This window comes from Malus domestica, chromosome 03 (assembly GCF_042453785.1).
Source record: "Malus domestica chromosome 03, GDT2T_hap1".
NCBI lineage: Eukaryota > Viridiplantae > Streptophyta > Magnoliopsida > Rosales > Rosaceae > Malus > Malus domestica.
This window is the reverse complement of record NC_091663.1, coordinates 29759097-29771247: the sequence shown is the minus strand read 5'-3', so window position 1 is coordinate 29771247 and position 12151 is coordinate 29759097. Positions and strand designations below refer to the sequence as shown.

Here is a 12151-nt window from a genome sequence, read left to right as displayed (position 1 = left end):
GCCAATCACTACTCGACACGTGTCAAGATTAGAAGCCAATCAGAGCGCAGCACGTGTCAACATCAAGAACCAATCATAACATGACACATGTCAATGTGACAAAGCTACAAGTTTTTCTATAAATAGGGGTCATTCCCCCACAATATTGCCTAATGCCATTTTGTGTTAAATCATTCACAAGAACTTACTAAATTGAGAGCTTGATCCTTTGTACTTGTGTAAGCCCTTCACTACTAATAAGAACTCCTCTACTCCGTGGACGTAGCCAATCTGGGTGAACCACGTACATCCTGTGTTTGCTTCTCTGTCTCTATTCATTTACGTACTTATCCTCACTAGTGACCGAAGCAACCAAGCGAAGGTCACAAAACCTGACACTTTCTGTTGTACCAAAGTCTTCGCTGATTTTGTGCATCAACATTTGGCGCCGTCTGTGGGAAACGACACTTATTCCTACTCTCTTCAGCTGTGTCAAGCTGGTTTCTATCATTCGTACACTTTCTTTTGACCAGGCATCCCTCTCCAACATGGGAAGCGAAGGAAGCCACAGCACACAGAATGACACCCCCCTTGCACATAGTGCGAAACAACGAAAGAAGGAAGGAAAACGAGTTCTTCTTCAAGCTAAAGTCGATGAGTTGGAAGCTCAGAACAACAAGATAGCAATAAGGAATGAGGTCCTCCAGGAGCAATATGAGAAGCTCTTCGAGACACTCCACGAAGCTAGGCAAGCTCAGACACGCGAGCTTGTTGCCCCCGTGGAAGTCAACCATCAACTGGGTGCCCTCCAACATGGAGGGTCACATGCATTCGACATAGATATCCCTGATAGGGAACAGATTACCCCTCGACTTGATAATCAACATGAGGCTTCTCTTAACCCAGTTGCTTCGACCCGAACCATGAGAAGTGGAGGGAGACACCTCTTTACTGAAGGGGCAGAAGGATCGAAAGCCGTCTTTCGCGATTGTCGGGATTTCCTGAAGCAACGTCGAGAGAATTCCATCCATATAAGCTCAAAGATTAATGACCCAAGGATTTCTGAGAGACTCGGTCCCCTGCCACGGCCCAAGCCGGCCACCAATTTGGGGAAGGGGCAACAAGTCCCAGAGAGACATGAGGGTACAGGGGACTCAGAGGTGTTCCGACAGACATACCCTGGAAGCCAGTACAGCGAGTCCAGGGAAAAATCACATGCCCTCGATCAAACCTTCCTAATTCCAAGAGGAGATGGAGATTTACGAAAGAAAGCTCCAGTGACACATAACTCCGCTCAGGACCCCCTTGTCCTACAACTTCTTGAGGAAGTAAACAAGTTGAAGGCTGAACGTCAGGCTGAAATACCTGACTGGAACCAACCCAGGCCTGGCCCTCTTACAAGGAGGATCCTCAACACCCCCCTTCAAGCAAAGACAAAGCAAAAGCTTGGCTTGCAACTTTATACTGGAAAAGAGGACCCGATTGAGCACCTTAACCTCTTTGAGTCCACCATGGCATACCGGATGCACACCGACGAAGAGCGATGTCTTCTCTTCCCCTCCACCCTCTCTGGTGGAGCTCTAAATTGGTATTGTCGTCTTACACCTGAGACGGTAGACTCATTTGAGGAATTGAGGAAACTATTTGTTTCCCAACACATTTTCCAAACCGATCGCTTGCACTCTGCAGATGACTTGTACACTATCCGCCAGAAGCCAGACGAGTCATTACGTATGTATGCTGGCCGCTTCAGCCATGAATACTCCCGGTGTGCCGAGGCAGATGACAAGACTGCCCTCAAAGCCTTCACGGCAGGCCTACGTGATTGTTTCTTTAAATACATGATCAATGCCAATACTTGGAAGACTTACTCTGAGGTGATGGCGCAGGCTTATAACCATGCCTCCGCCGAGGCAAAGACATATCAGGGGAAACCTCCTACAACCATCCTTTATCAACAAGTGGGAGGTGGAAGCCAGACTCACCTAAATGAGAAGACCTCGACTTCCCAAACAGCAGTGGCACCTCCCCATGCCTTGCATAATGCTTCACCGAATCAACAGACATATCAATTTCAAGGCAAGAGGAAGGATTTCCATCCTCACCACTCTCCTTTCAGTAAAAAGAGTAAGGGACACTATCCCGATAACCAAGGGTATCGCCACAATAACGCTCGCCCCCAGGCAGTCAATGCAGTGGGTCAAACCCGCGTCAAGATACCCCCTACCCCAAGGTATGAGACATACACGCCCTTGAATGCCACATGCGCGGCCATTTACCCCAGCATAGCTCACCTGATACCAAAACCAAAGCCGAGGCACCCAGATTACACGCCCCCGAATAAAGCGGGCACGTTTTGTTGCTACCATGAGCATAACGGCCATGATAGCGAGAAATGTATCATCCTCCGTGATCGTATTGAAGCTTTGGCACGAGAAGGAAAAATTGATCAATTCCTTCTTCACCCTCAAAGGGATAACCGTAACCAACGCCAGGTGAATGTCATATATTCCATAAGCGGCGGCACACCCATATCTGAATCTTCCAATAGGGCCATGAAAAACAGTGAACGAAGTCTGAGGACTGGTCACCAAGTGTTTCACGTGGAAGACATCAGGGGAGGGAAGTATCAAAAACCTAACTGGGATCCGATATGTTTCTACCCTGAGGAAGAAAGAGGCATCATCTACCCTCATAACGACCCATTGATCGTGGAGGCTCACATAGCCAACTTTGATGTTCGACGAATCCTCGTAGACACAGGGGCTTCGGTCAATATCATGTTTGCCGAAGCTTTCAGGGCGCTCAGTGTAGCTGAACACTTGCTTGATCGCTCGATTTCTCCTCTGATAAGCTTCTCCGGTGATATCGTGCAACCCTTAGGGAGCATACATTTACCCTTTACTATTGGTACAGGCCCTTACACGGCTACCATTACCACTAACTTCCTAGTGGTTGACTGCCCAACGGCATACAATGTCATCTTTGGGCGCACAGGCATCAATGATCTCAAGGCTATGGTATCCACGCATATGCTGTTGATGAAATTTCCAACCCCCCATGGCAACGGCTACATCAGAGGAGATCAGCTTAGTGCACGATCATGTTACAACACTTCAGTTAAGCAACAACACTTGCCCGGACCCAAGGAAACCCTGTCTGTACATGACCAAGTCACAAAGACCAGCCTAGATGAAGCGAACTTGGATCTTCCTGATAGCAACAATCAACCCGATGATCCTCGAGATGACTCTTTCACCCAGCAAGCCCAACCTGCTGAAGAGTTGGAGAAGGTACCTATCTCAAGAGATTATCCAGATCGCATGGTGAAGATTGGCACCACATTGTCACCACCCCTTCGGTTAGCATTGATATCTTTTTTGAAAGAGAACACTGAAGTCTTCGCCTGGTCATACGAGGACATGCCAGACATCTCTCCCGATGTCATCTGTCATCGTTTGAGTATTGACCCCAAGATCAAGCCGGTGAGACAGAAGCGAAGATCTTATGACGCTGAACGATACGAGGCAATGAAAGCAGAAGTTGAAAAACTCAAAGGCATAGGCTTTGTCCGCGAAGTCAATTACCCGACATGGGTAGCAAATGTGGTCCTTGTTAAGAAAAATCCAACCAAAGAAAGTCTTTTGCTTCAAAAGGTCTTGTGGAGAATGTGTGTTGACTACACCGACCTAAACAAAGGGTGTCCGAAAGATAGCTTCCCTCTTCCTCTTATTGACAGACTTATAGACTCTACGGCCGGGTGTGAACTCCTGAGCTTCATGGATGCTTACTCAGGATACAACCAAATCCTCATGAACCCTTCGGATCAAGAACACACAGCCTTCACTACCGACAGAGGACTATACTGCTATAAAGTCATGCCTTTCGGCCTAAAGAATGCAGGAGCGACTTATCAGAGACTAGTCAACTCAATGTTCGCCGAGCAGATTGGGAAGAGCATGGAAGTTTACGTTGATGATATGTTAGTCAAGAGCAAACATGCTGACCAACACATCACCAACCTATCTGAAACTTTCACTATTTTGAAGAGGTATCGAATGAGGTTAAACCCCAACAAATGTGCCTTCGGCGTAGGCTCTGGCAAATTCTTAGGTTTCATGATTAGCCAACGAGGCATTGAAGCTAATCCCGAGAAGATCAAAGCAATCCTCGACATGAAGGAACCGGTAACTTCAAAGGACATCCAGAGCCTTACTGGCAAGGTGGCAGCCTTAACCAGGTTCATTTCTAAGGCCACAGACAAATGTGCTCCCTTTTTTAAAGCACTTAAGGGAAGTAGGAAGTACATTACATGGACTGATGAATGTGCCGAGGCATTCAAAAACCTCAAGGAGTACATGAGTAAAGCCCCTCTACTCTCCAAGCCCGAGGTAGGAGACATTCTCATTATCTACCTATCGGTATCAGCTTCAGCCGTAAGTTCCGTTCTCATTCGAAAGGATGGGAATATTGAGCGACCTGTCTACTACGCTAGCAAAGCCCTACAAGATGCGGAGACACGATACTCCAACATTGAGAAATTAGCTCTAGCATTGGTCATGTCTGCTCGGAAACTTCGCCCTTATTTCCAAGCACACGCCATCATCGTGCTTACCAATCACCCTCTTCGACAGATACTCCAGAGTCCTGACACGTCTGGGCGAATGATCAAATGGGCGATAGCATTGGGTGAGTTTGACATCTCCTACCAACCAAAACCAGCCGAAAAAGGTCAAGCAGTAGCAGATTTCATTGCCGACTTCACATATCCGGTTGACATTGCTTCTACACCTGAAGCAGTGGCTTCATTACCCCCGGAAGCTCAGAAGGTAGAATCAACGACCTCAGCTTGGAGTCTGTATGTTGATGGCTCATCCAACCAATAGGGCTGTGGAGCGGGATTAGTCTTGACTACGCCCGACAAGGTAGCAATGGAGTATGCTCTTCGTTTCAAATTCAAGGCATCAAACAATGAGGCCGAGTATGAAGCCCTTCTGGCAGGATTACGTTTGGCCAAACACCTCGGGGTTAAACAAATTGATATTTTCAGTGACTCCCAATTAGTGGTCAACCAGGTTACCAACAACTTTGATGCTAAGGACAGCTCCATGGCAGCATATCTTGCGCAAACACAACTTTTGCTCAAGCACTTCCACTACCAGATCACCCAAGTTCCTCGAGCGGCAAACAGTCATGCAGACGCCCTGGCTCGCCTCGCCTCAGCTGTGGAAGACAAGATTGGAAGAAAAATTCATGTCGAACTGTTAGCAACACCAAGCACCATGGCCGCAGAAGTATGCAACTTACAACAGGGGGATAGTTGGATCACCCCGATCTATAATTTCCTTGCTCATGGCACCCTCCCAAATGATAAAGTCCAGGCTAAGCAAATTCGATACAAGTCTACCCGCTACCTGATCATCAATGATCAACTCTATAAGCGAGGTTTTAGCCTGCCATACTTAAGGTGTCTTACGCCTGCCGAGGCGGAAATCGTCCTTCGGGAAATACATGAGGGAGTCTGTGGAGATCATGCTGGATCTCGGTCCCTAGCACACAAGACTTTTCGCCAAGGATATTACTGGCCAACACTCCACCAGGATGCCATCAAAGTATCCCGCTCATGTGACAAATGTCAACGATATGCAACTATTCCTCATTCCCCTCCAGAGCCTCTTACTCCTATGATCAGCCCTTGGCCCTTCGCCCAGTGGGGACTTGATTTGATCGGCCCAATGCCGGCAGGGAAGGGCAAAGTCTGTTACGCAGTCGTTGCAGTGGACTACTTCACAAAGTGGGCCGAAGTAGAACCCTTGGCAACCATTACTGAGGCAAAGATAGAAGACTTTGTGTGGAAGAACATCCTTTGTAGATTCGGCATTCCCAATGCGATAGTCACTGACAATGGGCGACAGTTTGACAACAAGAAGTTCAGGTTGTTCTGCTCTAAGTTCAACATCAACTTATGCTTTGCCTCTCCAGCTCATCCCCAGTCTAATGGACAAGTTGAAGCCATCAACAAAATAATCAAGCGCACTTTGAAAACCAGCTTGGACAAAGCTAAAGGCTGTTGGCCAGAATTTGTACCCCAAGTTCTTTGGTCATATCGCACTTCATATCGGACTTCAACAGGAGAAACTCCATTCTCACTTGCCTTTGGCACAGAGGCGGTTGTCCCTGTTGAGCTCGAGCAAGCAACATTCCGAGTCCAGAACTACATTCAAAGTGAAAATGACAAACAACTCACCCTCAACTTGGATTTAGTCGAGGAACACAGAAACCAAGCTCACTTGAGGAATGTCGCCTACAAGCAGCGCATCTCCAACTATTATGACTCTAGGGTCAAGCTTCGTTCTTTCAAAATAGGAGACTGGGTCTTAAAGAAAAGATTACTCTGCGACAGAGTCCCGAGTGAAGGCACACTTAGTCCAAACTGGGATGGACCGTATGAAGTCATTGGCATCAGTCGCCCTGGCTCTTACACACTTAGAAGCTCCGATGGCAAGACCCTTGGCCATCCATGGAACGCTGATCACTTGAAGTACTACTACAAATAGACTCACGATGTACAAGTGTTGAGCTATAGCCGTTCGGCATCCTATGTAATGAAGGCTATTTGGCAATGAATTCAATAAAGAGGTAATTTAGCCAACTCAGCCCTCACTCTTTTACATTCCTAGCAAGGGAACACTCAAGTGTTGAAACCTCAAAGCAGATATATCCAACACGAAACAAAATCCAAGTATGTGTCGACAAGACTATACAAAGAAAGGAACAACCAAACAATGGCTTATATCCAAACAATAGATCTATTCATACATAGCCAAACATGCATTAATAATAGTGCAAACACTCATAAACACCTTAAATCCAAAACTCTCAAGCTTATAACATGGGCACATGTTATACACACATCAGACTACTACATCCAGAATACATGCAGATAGTAAAGACACTGCTATTCATTCTCATCTGAAGCCGAACCCCTGGCAGTATCATTCCGCGTCCTACCATCATCCTCTGCATCCCCAAGATCCTCTTCACCATGCTGAGTCTGTGCATCAGCACTACCTTCATTATCAGACTCATCTTCGCTGCTAGGATCAACAGCAAGGACAAATGTCTCGCCCTTTCGATGATGCTCATCTATATCTTCGTGGTATTTTCGAAGAATGCTCCCATCATCATAACGATCAAGGACGGCCATCCATTTCCTTTTTTCAAAGCGAGCTTCTTGAGCACAGTAGGGTTTAATAGCAAGATGAAAGGTCGAAGAACTTAAGTATTCTTGCACAGCAGCCTCCCTTTCAGTTGGAATGCTCTTCTCCAGTTCAGAAATCTCAACTAAGGCACCATCCAATTCTCCCTTAACCTTGGATACTTCCAAGGTAGCCACCTCCAACTGTTTTTTAGTTGCCTCAAACAATTTCTTAAGCCTTAGGTTCTCACCATTTCGCCTTTTCAAGCTCTCCATGGTTTCATCCTTCAGTTGGAGAGCCTGAGTCAAAAGTCCCTTATTCCTTCGGGCCTCGTCCACAAGCTGCTTATTCTCCTTCAGTTTTGCCTTGTACCGCTCAACCTCTTGCAGTCTGTCGTGATACTCGGCCATGACCTGCATGGCAAGACGATCATCACTACCTAAATAATGATAATAAAGAGGAAAAAGTAAGGAAATGACAAAGTAACACTCACATATGAAGACAGCTTCAACATCCGGTCGCAATCCGATTCATCCTTAGCTAAGGGCTCTCCGAGCTCATCGAAGGCGAATCGACGCCCTGCCAAGCAATTGTTGATATCCCCAAAATCCTTTGGCCGCGTGGCAACCCTCAAGTCCTTCCACGGGACACTGCCAGCTCTTTCCTTGCCTTTCCCCTCATGGCGGGAACCAGGATCACTTTCCTGGACAGTGTGCTCCATAGTAAGAGGATGAGGCAACAGTCGGCTCCCTTCTCCTACAACTACGGCAGTAGCATCATCAACGGTCTTGACTCCAGTCTTCCTAAAGGCAGGCCCCTTAAGGACCCCATCTTGGGACTTAGGTCTAACGGATGGTTCCCCTCGGAACTTATGAATTTTCTTATGCGGTAGGATGTCTTCCGAAGGAACTAACACTGGTGCTTTCCTTTTATGGGTGCTAGTCCCTGTTTTCTTGCTTACCTTCTCCACTGCATAAGGAAAATCAAAATAAGAAATACAACTTTCCAAATAAAGTAAGGAATTGAGCTAAGTTTACATGAAGGATACAACTTACTCGATCGTCCCTGGCTCTCGGAAACTAAGGGTTGAAAACCGTACCGACGAAATAAGGGTCGTAGCTTGCTTAAGTGTCTATCCTCTTTGGGCACCCTCAACACCTTCTCTATGTCAGATAGCTCTTGCCCAAACAGTTGGATGGTGCCCCGCGTCACTACATGAAGCAAAGTGTTAGAAGCAAGAAAAGACCACAACAAATAGCAAATAGTACGAACGGTTGATACGTTACAACCTACAGTCTGGAAGTGAGTAAGCACACGTCGCTCAGGCGTGACACCCTTATCATACTCCCAATCATTATACAGAAAGCACCAACGGTTTTTCCATGTGTAGTATGCCTTTTTCTTACCATACACAATACGCTCTCTCTCACTCCGACATGCACACTCGGCATAACCAGTGCATGATTTTGCTGGGCGCATCTTGTAACAGTAACGCCACTGATGGAAGGAAGGCTCACACAACCCACACTCCATCCAAATGATATAAAATCCAATCAAAGTATCCCAGAAACCAGGATTGAGTTGCCCAGGTGCATATCCGATCAAAGATAACATCTTTTGCAACCACGGATGTAAAGGTAGTCTCACCCCTAAAGTCAGTAATATCTGGGTGTAGAACATAACATGACCCTGGGGAGGCTCAGAAGGCCATTCTTCATCATGTACCAAACGTATCCCTACACTACGAGGGATATTACATGACTGCCTTAGCGCCTCAACCTGCTTCTCATTATCTAACAAGTTATTCTTTAGATGGTCTGCTGTGAACTCAGAGCGAACTATGGGTATGGCATCAAAAACAACCCCTTCACCCAACGCCATGGAGGAAGAACTAGCAATAGCTAAAGTTTGACGGTTGGGAAGATCATCCAATGTTTCTCTAGTACCGGACTCTAACAAAGACCCTGAAGACTCCGACATTGCAGACTCAGACTTAGAGCTAAAGCTAGAAGAGCCCTCATCACTAGAACTTCCAGGCTCTGACATCTACAATAAGAAGAAACAAATTCTATCACTACATGCATGATCAAAACATAAGGAAGTTCCTATATTACCCACATGAAGATGGTGCAAAGCGATGCCGGAACCCTTCTCAATCAGAAAGCAATCCGTCTTCCACAGTCACTACAAAACAAGCAAATGAAGACCGTGTCAAGCGCCAAAAAAAAAAAAAAAAAAAAAAAAAAAAAAAAAAAAAACAGCTTCATCCAAAAAAAGCTTCACCCAAAAAAGCTTCACCCACAAAGCTTCACCCAAAAAAAGCTTCACCCGAAAAGCTTCACCTCCAAAGCTTCACCCACAAAGCTTCACCTCAAAAGCTTCACCCACAAAGTTTCACCCAAAAAAGCTTCACCCACAAAGCTTCACCCAAAAAAAGCTTCACCCGAAAAGCTTCACCTCCAAAGCTTCACCCACAAAGCTTCACCCAAAAAAGCTTCACCCACAAAGCTTCACCCAAAAAAAGCTTCACCCGAAAAGCTTCACCTCAAAAGCTTCACCCACAAAGCTTCACCCAAAAAAGCTTCACCCACAAAGCTTCACCCAAAAAAAGCTTCACCCGAAAAGCTTCACCTCAAAAGCTTCACCCACAAAGCTTCACCCAAAAAAGCTTCACCCACAAAGCTTCACCCAAAAAAAGCTTCACCCGAAAAGCTTCACCTCCAAAGCTTCACCCACAAAGCTTCACCTAAAAAGCTTCACCTACAAAGCTTCACCTAAAAAAGCTTCACCTAGAAAGCTTCATCTACAAAGCTTCATCTACAAAGCTTCACCATCAAAGCTTCACCTAGAAAGCTTCAACACCAAAGCTTCACCTACAAAGCTTCAACACAAAACCTTGCTCCAAATAAACAAATTTTGTTCACACAACCTAAACATTTTTTGTTTTACACCCACAAGGGCCCAAAATCTTCCTTCTTATTTATTCACTTATATATGTTCCCAAACATATTATGATAGATCAAATAATAATTCAAAGTCCAAAATTTAGTTATGGACAAAAATACAAGCAATTCACCAGTACTGAAGTTGCTACAAAAACTGGAATCTTCCCCAGCCTAGAAATCCAACAAAGCTTCGCCTCCTTTTCCCTATCAAATTTTTGCAGCTGCTGCTTCTCTCCAATGGAGCTGAATTTTGGACACCCTCTAGTTCTTGAGCAGATGAACAACTTTCAAGAAGGAACCATTTCTGTTTGAGCCACGGAAATTAAAGTGTTGAAGCTCCAAGCATGACAGTCGGATTCTTGCAGATTTCGAAGCTGCTGTGATGTTTCGAAGATCTGGAAATATTTAACCATTAGTTCATTCTGAATTTTTGATATGTTATGAAAGAGACGATGAGGAACAACTTCAATGAAGAAAGCATGCTGATCTGAACAATAGAAAATAGAGTTTCAAAGCTCACAACAAATCTGACGGGTTGACAGAAAAATAATAACCAGTCATTCATCATACCTGAATTTCTTGAGTTATACAGCTCCGAGGGATCTCAAATTTGGATATGTTGTAGTTCACAAGCTGAGGAACAACTTCAATGAAGAAAGCATGCTGATCTGAGCAAGAGCAAATAGAGTTTCAAAGCTCACAACAAATCTGACGGGTTGACAGAAAAATAATAACCAGTCACTCATCATACCTGGATTTCTGGAGTTATACTGCTCCGAGGGACCTCAAATTTGGATATGTTGTAGTTCACAAGTTAAGGAACAACTTCGATGAAGAAAGTATGTTGATCTGAGCAAGAGAAAATGGAGTTTTTGAAGCTCACAACAAGTCTGACGCGTTGATATACAAATGACGAACAATCACTCATCATACCTGAATTTCTGGAGTTGTACTGCTCCGATGGATCTCCAATTCGGATATGTTGTAGTTCACGAGCTAAGGAACAACTTTCATGAAGATGGTTTTGCGATCTGAGCCACAGAAAATGATGTTATATTGAAGAAAAGCTAAAGGAAGACTAAAGCAAAGCAAAAGAGAAGCTAAAGGAAGACAAAATCATGGCACATGATAATGAGTCATACCCTACCCCTCATTCAGCTCCATTCGAATACACCCATGTAAATGACACAAGAAAAAGGGAGGGAGTAAAAAATAAAAAATAAAAAAAAAATAAAATAAAATTAAAAAAAAAAAAAAAAAAGTTCCTAGGCCTCCACTTCTTTGGGCCTAACACATCTTCATAACAAAAAACAATATATGAAGAAAGAGCCCTGGGTTACCACTTCGAAAAGAAACAAGTGAAGTTTTCCTACTCATGACATTGACTACTAGCTAGACACCTCATTCGGCAACTCTCTTCGCCTGAAGACTTGGGGGACTCCCACCATATGCTACTGCACCTTGATACTCGGCAGTCTCACAACCACTCAGTGACTTGGATTTTTCAAGTCTCCAACCGAGAAGTTTTCCTCACTCGGGAAATTAAGGGAACACTACCTCAAACTACATGCTCCACTCACAAAGCTTCAACAATACAGGTTTCAACAAAAGCAAAAAATTCAAAGAACTTTATGAAAAAGGCTTTGGTGTATTTAACACAATATGTTGAAATGAAGCAAAGCTTATTTATTAATATTTTCGATAAGCCACAAATATGTACATATACATGAGTCAAAATAAACAAACAAAAGGGAGCCTTCACAAAGGTTGCTTAGGGGAAGTCTCAGCAGTCGGTAGAGCCCCAGAAAGAGAAAGCACCGGAGGGTGGTTATCCGGAGCCTCGGTACTTGACAAAACCCCAGAAGGAGGAGGCATTGGAGGTTCATCATTTGAAGCTTCATTACCAGGTACAGCCCCAGAGGACGAAGGCAATAAATGCCTTTGGAACAAACCCACAAACCGCTGATGATCAAGTAAAACCTTACCATCAGATTCCTTCATCTGGTCAAGCTTCCTCTTCATGTTTGT

General features: G+C 44.9%; 1 protein-coding gene and 1 long non-coding RNA gene across 3 annotated transcripts; both read right to left on the bottom strand.

The window, feature by feature from the left end:
• Positions 1-6746: 6746 nt before the first annotated feature.
• On the bottom strand, positions 6747-9401 carry LOC114824216 (uncharacterized). Its single transcript, XM_029100650.2, has 3 exons — positions 8234-9401; positions 7672-8147; positions 6747-7591 (listed from the first exon to the last, which is right to left on the bottom strand). The coding sequence occupies exons 1-3, from the start codon at positions 9222-9224 to the stop codon at positions 6938-6940; spliced, it is 2121 nt and encodes a 706-aa protein (XP_028956483.2). The 5' UTR covers positions 9225-9401; the 3' UTR covers positions 6747-6937.
• Positions 9402-10136: 735 nt separating this feature from the next.
• Positions 10137-11256, bottom strand: LOC139194517 (uncharacterized). 2 transcript variants are annotated; one of them, XR_011579450.1, is made up of 4 exons: positions 11057-11256; positions 10875-10972; positions 10694-10791; positions 10137-10518 (listed from the first exon to the last, which is right to left on the bottom strand). It is a non-coding gene; the product is annotated as an uncharacterized lncRNA (long non-coding RNA). The 2 variants fall into 2 exon arrangements; XR_011579451.1 differs by lacking the exon at positions 10137-10518 and adding an exon at positions 10577-10610 and having other exon boundaries at positions 11057-11196.
• Between the last annotated feature and the right edge of the window lie 895 nt (positions 11257-12151).

What these genes read in the sequence shown, in the direction of transcription:
- LOC114824216 (XM_029100650.2), bottom strand. Translation starts at nt 9,224, where the DNA reads ATGTCAGAGCCTGGAAGTTCTAGTGATGAGGGCTCTTCTAGCTTTAGC. An exon ending in CGAGAGCCAGGGACGATCGA is followed by an intron (nt 8,148 to 8,233) that starts GTAAGTTGTATC and finishes TTCCTTATGCAG; the next exon opens with TGGAGAAGGTAAGCAAGAAA. An exon ending in TGTTGAAGCTGTCTTCATAT is followed by an intron (nt 7,592 to 7,671) that starts GTGAGTGTTACT and finishes CTTGCCATGCAG; the next exon opens with GTCATGGCCGAGTATCACGA.